The 21,286-nt window shown below is 46.6% G+C and overlaps 1 protein-coding gene across 1 annotated transcript in view; it reads left to right on the top strand.

Moving 5' to 3' along the window:
* LOC147893086 (uncharacterized) overlaps window positions 1–21,286 on the top strand; it is a 43,059-nt gene that overhangs the window by 3,708 nt on the left and 18,065 nt on the right. Inside the window, exon 5 of the mRNA XM_087387005.1 lies at window positions 1,521–1,989. Coding sequence (XP_087243131.1) covers window positions 1,521–1,989 — 469 coding nt within the window. The remainder of the gene's footprint in view (window positions 1–1,520; window positions 1,990–21,286) is intronic.

Genomic DNA, 21,286 nt, shown 5'->3' with positions numbered 1-21,286 from the left:
AAGCAGTGGATTGAGTGTTTTGCATGATGGTGCTGGTGCCCATTTCGAAAGTTTTAAAGCGTTTAAGAGTGAATTTAGAGCATTAACATTGTTTGTTTGTGGGCAATTAATGGCTGATGAAGGACTTTTGAGAGAAGGCACAATCTGGGAATTTCTCACCCTTTTTTCCCTACCTTTGGAGTTGTAATGCTTAGGCTTACGCTCTTGCTGTAGTGTTTTAAGGTACACCAGCTGAATACTGAGTGGTTATTACGATCATTGAACTTAAGATTGGAGGAGGATCACAATATGACGTGTCTTACCCAATGGCTGTGTAATAGTAAGTCTGTTTCGTGCAAAAGGAGGCTATTCAATTTGTGACCTCAGCGGTCTTTCGTACTTTGGGGGCCCTATTAAGGGAGCTTTATCTGATATGAATTTGCCTTCTTTTTGAAAGAAGAGTGATGTCAACTGCAGCAGTTACTATTGTGGCTGTTCTACATTTCTCTCTATTCATTTCTTGAATTATTCCATTTTGCCTTTTTGGATCGCTCAGCTTAGCTCCTAGAGGAAAGAAACCGTTAGTCTTTTTCTGTATTAGGTTCTTTATGTCCTTGGCTTTAAGGATTGAGAAACAAAATGTATTACAGGTGGAGATACCATTCAATGTCTGTGAAAGTTCAGAAATCCTAGTATGCAATGCACAAATATTCGAGAGAGAAATTTATTAAAGGGTTGCTTTTGACAAATTTCGAAACTATTTAAGTTTAGGGTCAGGGCATGGAAACCTTAATTGTATGACTTTCTAATGTCTCTACCCTGGGTCTGCTTTCTTAGGCTTTTTAGCTTAGAAATGCTCATGTGGGAGAGACTAAAACGCGATACTCGTCTTTACAGGCTGTTGTAGCTCGGATGAAGTAAATATGGACCATGTATTGATTAACTTTTCCTTGAGGGCTAACCTTCCTCATTGCTAAGAGTCTGCCCTGCGGCCTGACTGAAACTTAGTATGAAAATGGGATGTTTATGTGGTGGTGGGTACGTGTTTGTGTGTGAGAGCATATGTAACATGTTTATACTATGGTCTACACCCACAGTTGGGTGCTAATGACTGGTGGGGATGTTACAGTAGCTGGTCCTTGCTATGTGTGATAGAGGTATGGTTTTCAACCTTGTAGCCTATAATGAGGTTAAAACTGTTTTGCTTTAGAGGATGAGTTTGGGCATGTTCTTGGATTCATGCATGCTTGTATATATATATTTTTTGCATTTACATAATGTAAAAATACAATGTGACTAATGGATAGAACAGGGCAACTGTCTTGGTTTTTGCATTTTTGACGTCCTTTGCTTGCATCTTTAAGATCCTGTGGACAGTATTATGAGTGATAAGATGAGTTTGGTTTTGTCTTAATTGGATCTGTCTGGTCCTCCCTACCCCTTTGCATTGGACAAGATCTTTCGTTTTGGCTCTGTGTATATTGGTTTAGAACTAGTGTACCCTGTTTACTGACGGCTTTTGGGGTCTATTCATGTCTCAGGAAACTTTAAAAAATGGGCAGGGTGCCAATCGCCTGGAAATTAAACCCAGTGTCGAAGCTGCAAAATATGGTGCAGGGATGGAAGCTTTTCAGTCTGGGATGCAAGCTTCAGAAGATCATCTGCCTAAACCCACTGTTAGCACAGACCCATCAGGGGAGTGGAGTAAACATGCTGCTCCAAATGGAAGGTCCTTTTATTACAATGCAGTAACTGGTGCTACACAGTGGGATAAGCCACCTGCCATTACTGGTGCAGAATCTCATGCTCCACATCAGAGGCAGCCTCAACAAGCGCAGGGGCAAATTTCACAGGATTTAAGTCCAGAACTTGCTTCATTGCAGCAGCAGCCTCCGTCGCAGCAGCAGCAGCAGCCACCACCACAGCAGCAGCAGCAGCTGCCCCAGCGAGCTATTTCACCTGCGGCAATGCAACAAGGTGCTCAGCTCCAGGCACAGCAAGCCAATTATGGTAAGCCGCATCTCGTAATTGCAAGTGCCGCAGAAATACTTTCCTCTGGAAATCAACAGTCCCGTTACCCTTGCAGTACTCAGAGGCCATGCAATATGCCAATGCCAGTCATAAATGTCAATACTCGTCATAAACGTCCTAAGGTATATTGGTAGCATCATAAAGTAAGGGATACATGAGTTGTCATGATTTAAGTATGACTAAAACAGCAAAGGATGAAAATACCTCTACATGATAAAAGAAATAGCATTTACATTGTGGGCTGCAGCTGAGTCCATCATGCCAAATAGGTACCGTCAGGATCTATACAAGCTGAGATTTCGTCTGATTGTGATGATGTTGTAGATGCACTAGAAGTTGTCCTAGCTGTGGTCTCCTTGGAAGATATGAATGCTGATCACCACCATCCCCTGTATCATCTGATGCATGGACCTAAAGTATTGGCATCTCAAAGTGAATCTAAGGAAATGACAAGGTGCACGTACCTGGCTTATAACGCCCTAGATCATGTCCTTTGGTATCTACATCTCGTGAAGCCTTCGTAACAATTGGACTGTGTCAAAAGCCTTTCGAAAGCCTACGAAGCAAGCATGGACTTTCTTGGACCTTGACCTCGCTTCCTCAATGGCTGCTCGTAAGGTAAAAATGTGATTTTGGGTGGAGTGTTGTCACCGGAAACCTGCCTGTCCCAGTGCTCGCTGCCCATGTGTCTCACTATAGGAACTGATCTCTCTCTCTCTCTCTCTCTCTCTCTCTAACATTGATCCAGTGTATGGCTCATCATTAGCGTGCGGTAGTTCCTCGTATCCATTGGATCTCTTGCTTTGTGTATCAGCACAATGGTAGTGGTGCTCCAAGCAGAAGGGAAGCCACGACATACTGCATGATTAAACATCTGTGCTAGGATCGGAGCCAAGATCTCATGCCCATGTGCAAAGCCTCAACCCCTCATGGTCCATAGCTTTCCGGTTGTGGAGCCAATGTAATGTAGCCTGTACATTCTGTGCAATGAACAAGGAGGACGTGGTGGGCTTGGGTAAGGAAGACAAGTTGGGTGGTGTCTGCATCGGGACATCATAGAGCGAGGTCGCATATGTGTACCAAACTTTTGAATCAGTGATAGGGATGGGTGACTTCCCCTTAAAGAGGAGCCCCCATGCAAAGGGATCTCCCCCTTGAAAAGACCTGATCACCTCATCCATCCAATGTGAGAGAAAAGCTCATCTCTTCTGGCGAGTCACTCGATGTAGCATATGCTGTGCCTCAGACCCCAGGGCGTGCTCATGGGATCTCATTTCTCAGCACTCTTTGAACCATGGATTCTAGGGAATCTTTTCTGCTGGGGAGCGTGAAGTAGATCGGGTTGTGGGGAAGGATTTGACTGTAGCATCCTGAACCATTGATACTAGAGTGTCTGAGGCATGGGCGAGGTCTGCATAGTCCCCAAGAGAGTCTGGCGGCTCACGAGAGAGGTGGCTCATGTATGTGGACCCGAGTGGAGGCTGGTTGGCCCCGTTCAATAGCCAGCATGAGGGCCGAGACGCTAACATTTGAATAGGAGTGGTCAGCACCTAGTGGGGGGTGTGGGCAGAGTGAGATCATGTATATGACACAAAAGTTGGGGATCCCAAAAGGTAAGTGGTCAGAAACCCTTTCATGGCTTCGCTCTTCCAGGGCTGTTGTCCTCTTTTGAAGTGGCATTGTGCTCAAAGGATGTTGCTCACGGAATTTTTGGGTAGGGCCCTTGGCATTGGGCATGGGAAGTAGAGGTGGGAGAGTAGTTTGCGGAAAGGGTTTGCCTTTATTGAGATTAGGATTGCATCTATATGGATTTCCTTTTGAGGATCGGACCAAGGGGCGCTGGAGGCTTTTGGAGCTTTGGAATTGCCTTCGTTTGAAATTTCCTTGCCTCTTGCGGGTGGTCGTATTGTGGGGAAAGTGGAATGAACTTTAGGAATTACTATGGATCTCCCCTGCACTGAAAGTTGCGGTTCTAGCTCTCTAGTCGATTTGGCAATTTACGACATAGCACCAGGTCCTTCCCAATATCATCTGTTTGTCGATCATCTTTGTGGGAAGAACATAAAAATGAATCTCTACCACCTGGCGGACAACAATTAGTTTCAAGTCTACATACCCCAATGTACTTAAGAGTTGACCGTTGATTGCCTGAAAACATTAAGGGTTAGGGGTACCTCTAGCGCTTCCCATACTTCGCGGGAGATGAGATTATGGCTCGCTCCCGGTTCCACGAGTGCCTCGATGCTTGTACTTGGGCCTTGCAATTGGACACTTGACCTAGCCCATTTGGTGCATCATCTGAGCGTCTCGCAATTCCAAGTGTTGTCGGATCTATCTCTGGCACTTTGAGGTGATGAGCCTCGAAGTCAAGTAGGCCCACCTCGATGATGTATATGGAGAGAAGTAGAGCATATTGCAAAGAAAATCGGGCGTGCACTGGCTGAATCCATACCCACATGTGCCGTGCATGTTCTTCTTCTCTCATAACAGATATATAGGGCCTCAAGTGTGACCTGAAAAGGACTGCCACCTCTCCTGATCCTCGTACAGCGTTGTCTCTCAGCGTCTCTTTTCTATGGGTTGATTCCCATATGTACCCTGTCACAATGGGCAGTCCCCTCTCTAGGCTCTCGTGGGTCTCTTTGTAAAAGAACACATCTCTGTTAGTGTATGTTCAGAGAAACCCCGGGATGAGACCAGAGGGTTCCATTGCGATTCCACACAGCCATTTGATTCCGCTTTCTACTCTTGTCTCAAGGCCCCGACACTGTCATGTGCTGTCCATTTCACCTTCCTCCTCCGCTCCTCTTTCTACTGTATCTTGCCTGTCATGGATGATGACTTTACTGTCTCTGTATGCAGCCCATTTCCCTTCCTGTCGTGCTGCCATTATTTTCACCCTTCGATGTTCCTGCTGCAAGAGAGTGAGATCATCATCCAGGAAGGTTCTGGTGCCCTTCAACCCTGTCCTCATACTCATTGAAGTAGATCTGTCCGAGAGAGAGAGAGAGAGAGAGAGAGAGAGAGAGAGAGAGAGAGGTATTAATGTCTGTATTCGGCTTTCTACTCTTGTCTCAAGGCCCCGACACTGTCATGTGCTGTCCATTTCACCTTCCTCCTCCGCTCCTCTTTCTACTGTATCTTGCCTGTCATAGATGATGACTTTACTGTCTCTGTATGCAGCCCATTTCCCTTCCTGTCGTGCTGCCATTACTTTCACCCTTCGATGTTCCTGCTGCAAGAGAGTGAGATCATCATCCAGGAAGGTTCTGGTGCCCTTCAACCCTGTCCTCATACTCATTGAAGTAGATCTGTCCCCGAGAGAGAGAGAGAGAGAGAGAGAGAGAGAGAGAGAGAGAGGTATTAATGTCTGTAGGAGGCCTGGTGGGCCTATGAGACAAAAGTACAAAACCAAAAGTAACTCGTACAAGCCGCAATGGGCTGAAGCAAAGAGCTCACTAAGGCCCTTGCTGAGCTAAAGTGCTAAACTAGTGAGCAAAATAGCAAAATAGTATCAGGTGCTCAGAGCTAATACTTCGAGTACGCACATAGGCTCCATATATCTAGGTACCTTGGTGGCTCTTTGATGGGATGTGAGGAGCTCTCGTATCTGTGTTTGTCAGGTGTCTTGAGGTGGCGGATGGCGTGGTCTCCTCGATCTCTATATCTGATGGGCTATGTCAAGGGTGATGCCTCATCTCTGGCGATCTCCTCTGAGGAGGGCTGAGATAGAGTGGACCTTATCGTGTGTGCTCTGGTCACTCTCCGTGCCGCATGTGGATTATTAAAGAGAGATTATTAAAGTCTTCGGAAGGACGATGGGTCTATGAGACTATGAGAAACTTGATATAGGCTACGTAGCCATAAGTACATTGCCAAGCTGTAGAGGACGCCACATGTCGACGGGAGAACACTGGGTACGGGGGTCCCAAGTCCTTGCCCCATAGCCGTGTCAAAGCTATCTCCCACTTCCAAAAGAGCTGGCGGGATATGAGAGAGGAGGCTAACTCCTGAATATATCCAAGGCCCTCACCATCCCACTTTTGCTTATGGGATTAGTTTTAGACCATAGTAAACGTGTCCAACAACGCCTCAAGGGCCCAAGAAACCCATTAACAAATCAACCACAAACCACACAAGGGGGGCACCTAACGGGGTTTGCCCGTATCCAACACCCTCGGGGGCTAAGCACCTTCAAAGGTGGACCAAACTAAACCAAACCAAATGCCAGTCCAACCATTACAAAGGGTGAGGTGACAAACGTGTGGTATGGCAAACCAAAGTCGCCATGTCTCAAAGTCCACACCAATTCCAAACAAAGGCAGCTAGCTGCCGGTGCAGAGGGGCTTCACCTGACAAGAAGTCACACTTATTTCTGCCATGAACCACGGTACTGTGTGGCAGTTCAAAATTCGCTTGGAGCCCAGTTGCTGCCACGACATGCACAAGTCTACAGACTGTTGTTTGCTTTGATACCATGTCAAGTTGCAGAGGACGCCATGTGTTGATGGTAGGACACGGGGTATGGGAGGTCCCAACCCCTCGCCCCACGGTGTCAAAGCCCTCTCCCACTCCCAAAAGAGCCGGCGGAATGTGAGAGATGAGGCTAACTCCTTAATATATCCAAGGCCCTCACCACCCAACTATTGCTTATGGGATTAGTGTTAGACCATAGTACACGTGTCCAGCAGTGCCTTAAGGGCCCAAGAAACCCATTAACCAATCAACCACAGACCACACAAGGGGGGGCACCCAAGGGGGTTAGCCCATACCCAACATACATCTGTGAGAAGTGCAGCGGAAATGAACGGGAGAGAGAGAAAGAGCACGCCTCACATACACACCACACTGAGAAGGAGAGAAAGGAGAGAGAGGCATAGGAGAACGGCAAGTGATCTCTGGAGAAAGCCCCACTACAACTGGGGAAAACCTCCGAACCAATAGGCTGCTCGAGAGCTCAGACAAACAGCTCAACAACCACGAGAAATGGAGGCATAAAGAGTGGATGGACTGCTCCACACTCCTGCCGTAGGACTGCTCAACAAGGCAGGCTATGCTGCTCCACAAGGCACTGGACAGCAGTGGCTATACTGCTCCAAGAGTGTTGGAATATGGAAGCAAGAACTAGAAACTAGAAATGAAATAACAAGATTGAAAGACAAGAAATACCTTGAGAAGAGTGTAGACAAGACACAAGCTAGACTGATAGATTGCAATGATGTGACCCATGAATATATGGGCCAAAGTACAAGGCATAAAGCAAGAGTGCTTATGGGATAATTGTAGAGGTGCCACATGGCACACACTCAAGACACAAAGACTAGACTAGACTTAGACAAATGTAGACTAGGAAATAGTACACTTAGTGTGCACTTATCTCCAACACCCTTCTTAAGTGGACACTAGGAGTAAGACAAAGACAAAACTAGAAGACAGACATAAAGACTGATAGACTGAGAGACAAGATAGAAGACATGACAGACAAAGATCGTGAGACACCCCTCCTCAAGTGATATCCTCATATGGGTCCACAAGGGTAGGGACAAGATGGATCTAAAACAAAACACAGTCAGATTGATAGACAAATAGACAGACAGACAAGACACTTCTCAATGAGGCATAACCCTTCACAAGAGACATTCTAATGAAGAGACATTCCTATTGTAATGTACCCTCATCAAGGGTCACACCCTTCACAAGGGGTACACACCTCTTCATGCACATACCCTTTGGAGTTCACACCTTTTCATGTGTGACTCTTCACTCTCTATATAAGAGAGGCCAAATTGTATGGATGACAATCACATCCACCCTACAGACATTTAAGCAATACAGTTATTCCTTTGCTCTCTGCTATCTAAGTCTCTTTTCTATTCCTTAGCACAGTTCTAAATATAGTAAATCTAGGATTTCTTACAGTGGTATCAGAGCAAAATTCGCTCCTGCCTGTAGGAAATGCCCTCCACCTTCTGGCGTTGATCTGATACACTTTTGCCGCTAGAAGGATATCCGTGCACATAGTGCATGGAAGAGATGGAGAGGATGAGCGTAAAATTTTTAAACGCCTAAAGTCATCCTGGCCTCTCCATCCCCCTCACATCACAAGTTGATGTGAATGGACACGACCAAAATCGTGTCCTTTAAGGTGCTTGGGTTGTCCCAAAACCAAGGGACGCGCCTTTTCCACCATGGGACACACCTTTTGGTGACGAGTCTCGACTCCTCACTCATGGGACATACCCCATCGTGGGCAAAGGGACATACCTATTCATGCAGGGTCGCATCCCTTTTAACAATAGGGACATATCCCCTCATGAACAGGTGCACCTATTCCAAGGGGCACACCCCTTCGAATAGGCACACCTCCTAGGCCCAAGTACCTACAAAAGGGAACCTAGAGGGGTAAAAAGGGACAAAAATTAAACCCATCCCCTAACCCTAGGTTTACCCTAACTACCCTAGGGTTAACTTAACCCCCAAATTAATTTGGGGCAAATAACCCTTAGGCAGCCCAACGAATCGTCGTACCATCCAGCCAAAACAAGAAAACTGCAACGTACGAATCCGGACAGCCAGCTTGCGCAAGAATTACGTCAGCCGTACGGCCGTACCTTCCTGCGTCATTCTCGATCTGCGCCCCTTTTCTCGCAACCAGCCGTACACAGCGCCATTCATTCCGTACGATTTGTGGTGCAGGCAGTCCGTACAGGCCTTACAGCCTGCCGTACAGGCCGTACAGGCCGTACAAGCCTGGCCCGTACACACCGTACGGACAGTCCAGTCCATTCCTACGCTGCCCAGCCCTGCTTCGACATTCTGCGCTGCCAGTCCCTGTTCCTGCCAGCCCTTGCCTCGCCTTTTTCGCTGACAGCCCACTCCTTATTTGCAGTCCTGCATACCAGATTTCCTGACAGGCTGCTGCCTCTCCTTGTTTCTCCATTTATACTCTGCCAATTCAGCACCAGTTGCCATTTCTCGCAATGAAGACAGCCCGTTGACAGCCCGGACCAGACCAGCCTCGAGCACTCCTCGCACAACACTGCAACTTGGACCTCCGGACAACGATTTGCAGCCTTCTTCTACGCAATTACTTGGCAGATTAAAGTATTGCCAGGTGGAGTCTTTCCAATCTGCTTTTTCAGGATTCTTTTTAACAAATTACAGCAAATGAAAGAATCCACATTAAAGCATGGAAACCCCTGGTAATTCACCCGGCCATTCAAGGACACATCAGGCACCTGCTACTACACAATATCGTGTTCAAATTGCACAGCCAGCCCATTTTGGAGCCTTTGCATCTTGGATCTTCTGTGTCACGTGCCCTCCGAGTGACTTGGATCACATCCTCTACCTTCTGCATGAGGCACCTCAGTTACATTATTTCCTCAGCACAGTACAGGTTGTGTTCCACGAGACACGAAGATATCCGGAACACGATATTCCTCAGGAGTTTGCTGTTCATTTTTGGAGAGAGTTCTACCCTTCACCTTCGGCATCCCCAGGGTACTCTCCACCTCCTTCAGCTCCCTGATATCCTCCTCTACAGGGTGTACCTTCTCCCAGTCAGTATTTACATCCTGAAGGCACTCCCTCTCCTAGATATCCTCCTTTTCCGACAGCAGCTCCTTACCCTTTTTCAGATCCGTGGACTCTGCTACCTACCCCTGTCTTATCACGAGCAGTAACACCTTTTTCAGAATCTCCAGTGTTACCTCCGACAGGACCTCCCTTACCAGATTTCCACGGGTGGTTCCATCCTGCCTCGCCTGCCCCCTCCAATATGAGCAACCTCAGGGAGCAGCCCGAATCCTCTTTCAGGGATGGTACAAACTAGAGCGCAAGTTCGCGCCTCTCTCACAGGGGTTTTCGACATGTCGCACCGCTCGCGTGAAGCCTCTCCCGAGATTAAAGAATCAAGTCCCAAAAAGACCCCTGAAGGCAACACCCAAAGTGAATCTCTATTGCAACTTCAAATATCTCAGCTTCAGGACAACATCTCCGACCTGGTTCAAAAAGTTCAACAACTCCAAGATTCTCGAAGTCCAGCACATACAGAGGACGACGTGACGCAACCCGACGACGATGCGGACTCTTTTCCCCCCGAGGTAGAAAATACTGAACTGCGTACTCTCTACCGATTACTTCAAGCTTCCAAAACAAAACGACTTGACGTCAAACTTCCGGAAGCCTACACTGGTCAACGTAATCGCCGAACTGTTGACCAATGGCTCGCCAAAATGCGCATGTATATGCGCATGTATTTTGACACTGTTGACCTCACGGAAGGCAAAAAGATCGCCTTGGCAGCCTCCCTCCTGAAGGATACATAATTTCTATGGTGGCAAAGACGCTTAAAGGACGGAAAAAGTGTGTTAACTTGGGAACGTTTTGAACACGTGCTCCGTAAGCAGTTTGTACCTGCCAATGCGGACTTCCAAGCACGATCAAAACTTCGACAGTTGGAGCAAACGGGTTCCCTGTCTTCTTATATTTCTCAGTTCACCACATTGGTGCTAGAGATTGATGGTTTAACTGAGGATGATCGCCTTCATGCTTTCATCTCAGGCCTACAAACCTCGTTACGCCTTGATGTTCTTAAAGCCAATATCACCACCACAGATGGCGCTATTGCTTACGCAGAGCGCATTACAGATTTTCTCAACACAGGGAAGCAGAGTGCTAATCGCACACAGAACTCTCCAATGGCCAAAGGTGCTCGCCCTCAAGATAACACCAGGTTTCGCAAAAACTTCGGTAATCAAGGTCAGCGACAGTCTCAAGATCCCCAGAAGCCTCAGAAATCATTTGCTGGATTCCAACAGAAGCACTCCCCCAAGGATCGTGTTTCTTCTTCTTCACAAAGTCATTACCGACAGCCCCAACATAAAGGTGCGGCCACTGACAAGAAGAACAACTCCAGCTCCAAAGGACTTTGTACCATCTGTACAGGCGACCATAGATGGTTCGATTGTCCCAAGCGACCAAAGCAAAATTCTAATATGGAACCTAGCACTTCCCAAAAAGAAGATGCTACCTCAGCACAAGACAAGAAAGGCAACGCTGTTCGAATGGCGAATACCATCCACCTGAGCCTTGCCAGCAACCCCGAAACTTCCCTGGCCACTCAAGTACTTTGTGTTCAAGGATCGATTCGTGGAACAACGGTCACCATCCTCATCGACAGTGGCTGTTCTCATAATTTCCTAGCCAGTTCTGTGGTCGAAAAACTTCGGTTGACCACCAGTCCTAGTCTCATGGACTATCAGGTTGAACTCGCAAATGGAACAACTTTCTTGTGCAACACCAGGATTAAAAACTTGTCTTTTCGCATCCAACATTATACGGACAAGTTGAACTTCGACATTATGCCTCTTTCTCGGTACGATGTCATACTCGGACAACAATGGCTCTACGACTATGATCCATCAATCAGTTTTCGCAGCCATACTATCCAGTTTGTCCACCAGGGAAAACTTATTGAGCTAACTGGTTCTAGGGATTCTCCTTCATCCCCAGTTGCCTCTGCCCTACAAGTAAAGAAGTGGGTTCGTAAACGCCAAGCAAAGACTTCACTTCTGTTGGTTATGGCAGTCGAGGAGACACCAGCTAAGGATCCTCCTGAATACCTCAACCAACCTTTTTTCCAGCCTTACCTGGATCTTTTTCCACAGGAATTGCCAAAGCAGTTACCACCTCGACGACCAGTGGATCACCCAATCGAACTTATTCCCGGCAGTAATCCACCGTCGAAACCTCCTTATCGGGTTTCTCACACTCAAAATGAAGAAATCCAAAGACAGGTCACCGAGCTACTCGACAAAGGTCACATTCGGCCCAGTCGCAGCCCTTTCGGATCTCCTGTACTACTTGTGGAAAAAAAGAACAAGTCTATGCGCCTCTGCATCGACTATCGAGCCCTCAACAAGCTCACTATCAAAAACAAGTATCCATTGCCTCGCATTGATGATCTTTTCGATCAACTTCTACATGCAGCACACTTCTCCAAGATTGATCTTCGTTCAGGTTATCACCAAATTCGTATACGAGAAGGCGATGAATACAAGACAGCTTTTCGAACAAAGTATGGACACTATGAATGTTTGGTCATGCCTTTTGGGTTAAACAATGCCCCGGCCACATTCATGACATTAATGAACGACATCTTCAGGCCTTTCCTCGATAAGTTCGTCATCGTTTACCTCGATGACATCCTCGTTTTCAGCAGATCACTACATGAGCATAAACAACATCTTCACCAAGTTTTTGAAGTTCTCCGCGCAAATTCTCTCTACATCAACATTGAGAAGAGTGAGTTCTTCAAGACCCAACTTGAATATTTGGGACATGTTATTTCAGCTCAAGGTATCTCTGTGGATCCCAAGAAGGTCGAGGTAATCCGAAACTGGCCTACTCCTAAGAATGTTCATGATGTCCGCTCTTTTCTCGGATTGGCAAACTTCTACCATACAAAGGTCTATCAGTTTTCCGAAATCGCAGCTCCTATGTCCGAATTATTGAAAAGCACGGCAATTTTTCAGTGGCTTCCCGAAACAGAGTATAGTTTCCAACAACTCAAGCAAGCACTCACTACCACACCAGTTATGGCTATTGCTGACCCAAATCTTCCATTTGAGGTCATGACCGACGCTTCCGACATCGCTACTGGAGCAGTCTTGATGCAAGAAGGCAGAGTTATTGCTTTTGACAGCCATAAACATTCTGATATCCAAACCCGATATCCGGTTTATGATAAGGAGTTTCTTGCTGTTGTACATGCTTATCGCTCTTGGAAACATTATCTCATGGGTGCCGACTCTGTGGTCAAGACAGACCATCACTCTCTCAAGTACATCTTTACTCAGCCAGTCATGAATGCTCGACAAGCACGCTGGGTTGAGTTTTTGGCCAACTTTCACATGACCATTGAGTACATACCAGGACTACGCAATGTAGTTGCAGATGCTCTCAGCAGGTTACCTCTAGCATCAGCCATGGTAATCTCTACATTATCTGTGGATGTTCCGAACTCATTCAAAGGAAAGTATTTCAATGATAAAGACTTTGGCACCGCAGTACAGGTTCTTTCCAAAGATCAACCTTCGACTTCCGAACAAAAGATTTTCTCATCCTATTCTTATACGGACGACCTTCTGTATTATCAAGATCGCGTCTGTGTACCACATGACAAGGATGTTCGACGTCTTTTGTTAAAAGAGCATCATGTAGTTCCTTATGCTGCCCATCCAGGCATCAATAAGACTTATCGGTTACTCAGTGCAACATACTATTGGCCTCAGATGAAAAGAGATGTCATCAACATGGTTACATCTTGTCTCTCATGTCAACAAATGAAAGCAAGTCGACGACTTCCAACAGGTCTTCTTCAGCCTCTTCCAGTTCCAACTGAAAGGTGGGAAAGTATTTCCATGGATTTCATTACAACACTACCACGATCCTCCAGAGGTAACACTCAGATTATGGTAATTGTTGATCGCTTGTCCAAAATGGCACACTTTGTTGCTTGCAAAAGCAGTGCACAGGCCCCGGACATAGCCAAACTCTTTATACAACACATCTTCCGACACCATGGATTACCCAAGACTATCATATCCGACAGAGATCCTAAGTTTACCAGTCACTTTTGGATTTCACTGTTCGAATCTTTGGGTACTACTCTACTGTTCAGTTCAGCCTATCACCCAGAATCAGATGGACAGACTATTCCTTTCTCTTTCTAGACTTCTGGATGGTTTAATGAATGGACACTTGTGGAAGGGTATGACCTTTCGACGGGACACTTGCCCTTTCGACGGGACACTTCCTAATGAGGCATAACCCTTCACAAGAGACATTCTAATGAAGAGACATTCCTATTGTAATGTACCCTCTCATCAAGGGTCACACCCTTCACAAGGGGTACACACCTCTTCATGCACATACCCTTTGGAGTTCACACCTTTTCATGTGTGACTCTTCATTCTCTATATAAGAGAGGCCAAATTGTATGGATGACAATCACATCCACCCTACAGACATTTAAGCAATACAGTTATTCCTTTGCTCTCTGCTATCTCAGTTTCTTTTCTGTTCCTTAGCACAGTTCTAAATATAGTAAATCTAGGATTTCTTACAAAGATGGCACTTGATTTTGATTTGCCAAGTATGAAAGTTGGACCCATTGAATTTGTCGATAGATATGAGAGAATGAGAGGAAGATGCCATGTGGGAAGGTCTTACCTCTTGCTAGGATGCAAGGGCAGTGTCTATTCCCTTACAATATTGCAGAAATAAATGAAAGGAGAGATCCAAGAAGCTGGTTCTCTCACCACTTTGTCAAGGCGATAGCATATGACAGCCCATCGAAGCAGGAGGAACCTTCAAAAAAGAGAGACTGCTTAGCAAACTGAAAGAGGCAAAGCACAGTACCTTAATCCCAGGCAAAGGCAGAGGTGCAAAAAGGGGCGCAGTCCAGGGGGTCGAACAAATGGCGCAGATCTCCGTGAAGATGGCGCAGATCTCGAGCAGCAGCTGGAGAAGTGCAGCAGCTGGACTGTACGGACACTCTCGTATGTTGATGCAGGTGCAGGAGCGACAGCAGGAGCGGGAGCTGATGGGCGCAGATCTGTGGCTGAACTGCGCAGATCTGGCGCTCAGATCTGGCAGAAATGGTGCGCAGATCTGGAGCGGAGATCTGGCGCAGATCTGGCGCGCAATGGCGTGCTGTGATGGCGGGGCAGAAAGAGGCGGGCAGATCTGCAGCGGGGGAGAAATCTGAGAAGAGGGTCAGATCTGCAGCGGGGGAGAGATCTGAGAAGAGGCAGACTGAGGGGAGAGAAGAAGGATCAACCTAGCTCTGATACCATGTTGGAATATGGAAGCAAGAACTAGAAACTAGAAATGAAATAACAAGATTGAAAGACAAGAAATACCTTGAGAAGAGTGTAGACAAGACACAAGCTAGACTGATAGATTGCAATGATGTGACCCATGAATATATGGGTCAAAGTACAAGACATAAAGCAAGAGTGCTTATGGGATAATTGTAGAGGTGCCACATGGCACACACTCAAGACACAAAGACTAGACTAGACTTAGACAAATGTAGACTAGGAAATAGTACACTTAGTGTGCACTTATCTCCAACAAAGAGATGATACCAAACAATGAGAATGGGGGGCCTATGTATAGGCAGCACCCCCCTGCCTTGTCGGCTGATCTAAAGGGGGGCGACTCCCCTGTTGTAGGGCTGACCAGCATGCGTGGGCCGACCCAGCACTAGGGCTGCCCACAGCCCTATAAAGGGGGGGCTATCCCCTAGCCTATGAGGGGCTGACACTAGAGACGGTGGCCAACCTGCAGGTCGGCCCACCCTTTGCTCTACAGCCCTCATCTAGGGCGCCTATAAGGGCATGCAGCACAACAGGGCATATGGGACCAGACAGCCCTGCACCCCTACCGGGAACCTCCATGGCCTACGTGGCAAGGAATGAAGCAGAGGAAAGCCACATAGTCCTACTCTCACGGGGGTGAGCACACCTACAACACAGGTCCTCTCTCTCTATGCTACCCTCACTCACTGGGTGGGAACACCCACAATCAAGGCCCTCTCTCTAGGTGACATTAGGACATGTTGACCTCCAACTACATCCATAGCATAGCATCAATATGACCTTCCCCATCCTCACTATCATCATATGTCATCAAAGTACAAAGCAAAATCCGGCCTAATGTCATGGATGACCAAGCGACCAATGAGGCAGTGGTGGGCGTTGTTTGGCGTGATCTCCTGTGTGTGTGTGTGTGTGTGTGAGAGAGAGAGAGAGAGAGAGAGAGAGAGAGAGAGAGAGAGAGAGAGTACTTTGGGGACTCTCTGTCGCGCATGTGGTCTCTGCGCGCCTCTGTGCTGGCTACTCAACCAAACTGCTCCTCCTCCTCTAGTCCACTGTGTCCAGGAAATGTATAGAAGTCTGTGATGCGTCGCTGTGCTCGGTCATCCTCTATGTCTTGCGGTGGTCTGGCCATCCCCTGTTGCTCTTTGATTTGTTGCAGAAGCATCTCCTTGTGTCGACGCATCTCCATCAGATAAAGCCCGATATAGACCTGGTCATGGAAATGGATCAGTCGTAGCAAAGGGCCGAAGCCACTCCCCTCCAGGTAGAGACAGTGGTAGTGTCCCCGGATCTCGTAGTAGGTTGGGCAAACAGCCCACTACGAGATCCCTCCCTCTCGACCCTCTCGGGAGGGAGGGAGAAAGCTCGGTGTCGTAATGACTCTCTCTTTCTCAACCTCTCTCCCGCTCAGCTCTCCACCTCAAGCCCCACCCGCTCTGCCTCCCCTCCGCTTAGCCTCTCCGCCTCAGCCCCACCTCACCCGCTCTGCCTCCCCTCTGCTTTGCTCAACATACACCTTCTCTGCTCTGCTCACGCTCCTCACGCTCCTCACGCACATGCTCTCTCTCCTCACGCTCACGCTCAGCCTCTCCCTCTCCCTACGCTCAGCCTACCTAGCCACCCACTCCCTATGCTCAGCTGTGCTCATACCCCGCTCAGCCTACGCTCATCCTACCCCTATGCCCCCTACGCTCATCCTACGCCCCCTACGCCTACGCCCGACGCTCATCCCAGGCCTACCCACAAAAAAAAAAAGGGGTCCAAGAGAAATGGGGGACAAAGCCAAGAAAGATGACAAAAAAAAAACAACAAGCAAACGACACAACTGAAATTGGAGGATGTGAACACACGTTACAACTGAAGTGGACTTGGGGTAGACAACAAGGCAAAGGTAGGACGAAAGGTTGTACACAAAGCTGAACATGCGTTACTATGGTCCTTTCCAGGTTTCTGAAAAGATAAACGAGGCAGCTTACAGGCTGAAGTTGCCTCTGCATTGGAAGATACATAATGCCTTTCATGTGAGCTTATTAAAGCAATATCATGGAGATATTTTCGAGGATTTACCTGATGAGGTGCAGCCTGAAGTGGAAGAACTTCTGGTCCCAGAGCAGATTCTGGCACACAGAGATAGAAAGCTCAAGGGTAAAGTTATCCGTCGCTACTTGGTAAAATTTCAAAATTACCCATCACTTGATGCGAAATGGATGGAGGAAGGTGAACTGGCAGATTCACCTGGGATATTGCAGCTTTACCTTGATGCTTTCCAGTTAGAGTCGACTGCGATCCAGGCTCCTACAGGTAGTTTAGCAGAGCGAGCGTCTGGAGCATTACTTGGTGTTCGAGAGGAGGGTAGCACCTCCACTCCCTCAGTACAGACGGGCTCACCGTGATTTCATGAGGTCGCTTGATGACACTGTATGTTTCATCCGAGATACTGAGCTGACAGTATTTTTGCCGTGAGACTTCGTGATATTGATGCATCTTGACTATTGATCGACGAGGATCACAGAGATTTTGAGCAGTGTATATGGATGGATGCATGCCTCTCCTAGCCATATTTTCACCGTCTCTGTATACTATAGCTGCGGCTTTCTTGTATACTCTTTCATGCTATATTTCATGCTCGCTCCTGTGTTTTGGGACAGCAAACTGTGGTTTGTTGTTTCAAGAGAGACGTATGTCACGGGGCGTGAAATTCTAAGTACTTTAATGTACTACAAGACCGTGACAACTTTGGTTTTAAAAGTCCAAGCATGGGCTTAATAATGTGTAATTAAACGTGGCATGGTGCCTAGCACATAAGCGTAATTAATCCCTAGGCCCAAAGGCATTCCAAGGAATTAAAAGAGTGGTTGTTGGGAAATGATGATGTGGCATTTTTAATGGGCCCCCTAGAGGGCCATGGGCCTTCAGTGGCCCCCCCTAGAGTTCCAGGTGGCTCTAGTGTCTTCTACATGCTCCTTTGCCATTCTTGGACCTTCCTGGGTCTTCTAAACTTCACGTGTGGTTTTCTCTCTCATCTTCTCCCTTTGTTGAGATTTTGGACTGGTTTTTCAGCCTCCTTCAGCTGAATTCCGTTTTTCTTCATAACTCCTCACCTGTTTGGATTCCTCGACTTCCGTTTGGCCTGATGGCTTCCCCTCTGCCTCCCCTTTGTAGTGATATGCTTTTCCCTCTGTGCGTTTGGTAGAATGGGCAGAGCTGAGCACTTCTTTTGCTGGTCAAATCTGCAAAAGTGGCTTTTTCTGGACCTTTTTGCTTCTACCGCCTCATGGGCCTCTCCTCTTGCAAAGCTACAGCTTTCTGTTGAATTTCTAGTGGTCTCACGTGCTGGTTGACTGGTTTTTCTCAGTTTTGGAGGACTTTCTGGAGATGAAACTTCTCCAAAACCTTCTCAATGCATTCCTCTCTGAAGCACGCTTCTTTTGAGCCCAAGAACTCCCACTTCTTCGCGACAGAAGTGCTTCTTTTCACATTTTTCAGTGGAATTCTTGCTGGTCGGCTCTTGTAAATGCTCTCTTTTCATGCCTTTGCACTCCTCTTTGGCTGAGAATGCAATTGAGCATTGGCTACTATGTCCTCTTGGCGATTGAGGACTTGGTTCGAGTTTTCAGGGCTTGGTGAGTTGTGATTTTGTTGCTGCAATTTCTTTTTGCCATAAGCTATTGGTTGGCCTCGTGTGCCGCCTCTTTCTTGGTTCACAAGTGCCCAGGCAGTGCTGCATGAGTCATTCTTTGGTTGGGTACTTTGCTGATTTTATTTTGGAGCTTTGAAAAGCTTTGTGAATGCCATCTGGAAACCATTCAAAGAGAGTGCAGCTAGGGTGCAGTGTGATTGCATCTGGACAGCCAATGGAATTGCACTCGGAAAAGAGAATGCCTTTGGATTGAGCCTATGGGTTACGTGCACTTATGTGATGGTGTTCTATGCTTGAAAGCCTTGCGAAGGCTCAATGAATTGGGGCTGCGTGCTCAGTTGCAGGGAAGGTCTCCTAGATGCAACTTGTAATCATTTCACTGTGAAATATAAAGAAATACCGAAAGCCAAAACCTGTGAGGTAGCTTCTTACTAGTAAGCATGCATCTATCCATCTCCATAGGAGTGTGGTTTTTGTGCTCAGCTTTGCCATTTGCTGAGGTGTGATGCGTGATGCCTTTCTTCTTCAAAAATGCCTCAAACTCATGAGACATATACTCCCCCCCTCTATCTGTGCCAAGTGTCTGCACCTTGAGTCCTGTCTCATTTTCAGCCATAGCCACAAAGTGTTTGAAATGCATAAACACTTTTGATTTTGCCTTAAGACCATAGACCCAAGTATAATTGGTGTAGTCATCTATGAATGTAACATAATAGAGATAACCACCAAAAGCAGGTGTCCTCATGGGACCGTAGACATCACTGTGTATGAAAAATAATTTACGAGTAGCTCTTACTGCACCATTTTTCTTAAAAGGAAATCTATGCATCTTGCCAAGGATGCAACCCTCACATGCATGAGGAGGAGGTGACTTCAAAGGAGGCAATGCATCAACCATAGTATGCTTCTGAAGTGTCATTAAGTTGCCATAGCTCATGTGCCCATATTTGGCATGCCATAACTCTACATTCTGCATCGCAGCAGGAGGAGTGCTCACTGAAAGTGCAAGATCGGATCTTTTCTCATAAATGTCAAGTTGAAAAAGACCCCGATATAAAGTGTTAGACAACATCAAAGCATAGTCATTCTCTTTGTCTCGGACTGCACACTTAGCATCACCGAATATAACCTGAAATCCTCCTCAATTGAGAGAGGACACTGAAATCAAATTCTTCTTTATACCTGGCACATAAAGAACATCTGTAATTTTAAACGTGTGCCATTCGTGGATGTGAGTATGATGTCCTCCACTCCACACACTGAATAAGAAGAATTGTTTGCACATGTCACCTTTTTTTTAGTAGGTGGTGGATGTAGAGATGCAAAAAGGCTCTTCTTAGAAGTGATGTGCTTAGAAGCACACTATCAAAATACCAAGTGTTTAGTGTCTCATTGACACTGAAAGAGCATGCATCCTTTGAAGGGTCAAAACTGCAGGTCAAGAAAGCATACGGATCATCCTCAAGAGTGGCTGTAGTATCTTGACTATCCACTGAAAAATTTGAAATGCAAGACAAAAGGCATAGTGCTCTTCCACAAAGTTGGTTGTAACATCTCCTCCATCATGTGCCTTAGAAGTTGATGCATCTGAGACAGCCATACCTGAATCCCTTTTCTTTTCTTTAGCTATGCGCTTCTTGCATTTACCAATGTAATGACCTGGCTTCTTGCAGTAGTAACAGATGCCCATCTTCTTAGGCGTATTTGCATCACCTTTAGCCTTATAAGAAGGCTGTTCTGAATCAGCTTTATGCTGATGTGCGGTCTGAGTGGCATGGTGCTTTTGCTACCCTTTTCCTTTAGGCTTGAACTTAGAAAGCATGGCATGCTTGCCAACCTGTGTTGTCATATTTCTTCTTGTATGCTCTTCCTGCAACAAAAGTCCTACCAACTCGTGAAAAGAGAGAGGATTCTTGCCCTCCCCCTCAATGACAAATTCAGCGAGGTATGGAAATCGAGATAAGACTCATGAAGAGAATTCAGAGTGGTGGTAATCATCTCTGAATGCGAAATAACTTCATCTATATTCAGCAATTGTTCCCTCAAACCCGAAGTTTTGTGAGATGAGCATTCATGGAATCTCCCTCATCCAAATGCGTATGAGATAGCTCTCTCTTCAGGAAGGAAACTCTGGCATCATTTCTTGTTGCAAACATGCTCTTTAAAATCTCCCAAGCTGCCTTTGAGGTCTTGCATGAGCGAATGTGAGGAATAATGAACCTCTTGACAGAAAGAGAAATAACAGAAAGAGCTTGTGCATCCCTAGAATCCCATCTTTTCTGCTCTGTTGTGGGAGCCACTGAAGTAGCAGTTGCTCCAATTACTTGCGCTGCATTTTGACCTCCACCCTTGCCTCCAGCTGTAAAGTGACAGTTGTAGCCACGGATTTTGGCCTTGCCTCATCGCCATTGACATAATCCGAGAGATTGTGAGGACTCCGAACACCTCATTGGGGTTGTTCAGAGCCATTTCTACCAGAAAATAAAAAAAAAACGCAGCAAACCAGACAGGTAAAATCCCTTGTTGGGATGTAAAATGCACAACTTAGAGTCTGCCAAAAAATTCTGCCCACAGTGACAATTATTGTCACAGCCTATCAAAGGCTTGAAATGCACCAAAATGCTCTGAAAATGCACAAAAAATCTGCAAAGTATATTTGCAAAAAGTAGCAAAAGTATGCAATTGGACTCACACTAAGTGCAAATCTCCCAAGGGAGTTGCAACTCTTGTAACCTCTTGATCATGT

Source organism: Dipteris shenzhenensis, chromosome 16, assembly GCF_047967505.1.
Source record: "Dipteris shenzhenensis isolate YYH24624 ecotype China chromosome 16, Dip_SZ_1.0, whole genome shotgun sequence".
Taxonomy (NCBI): domain Eukaryota; kingdom Viridiplantae; phylum Streptophyta; class Polypodiopsida; order Gleicheniales; family Dipteridaceae; genus Dipteris; species Dipteris shenzhenensis.
Note: the sequence above shows the minus strand (reverse complement) of the source record. Positions and strands in the feature narration are given on the sequence as shown.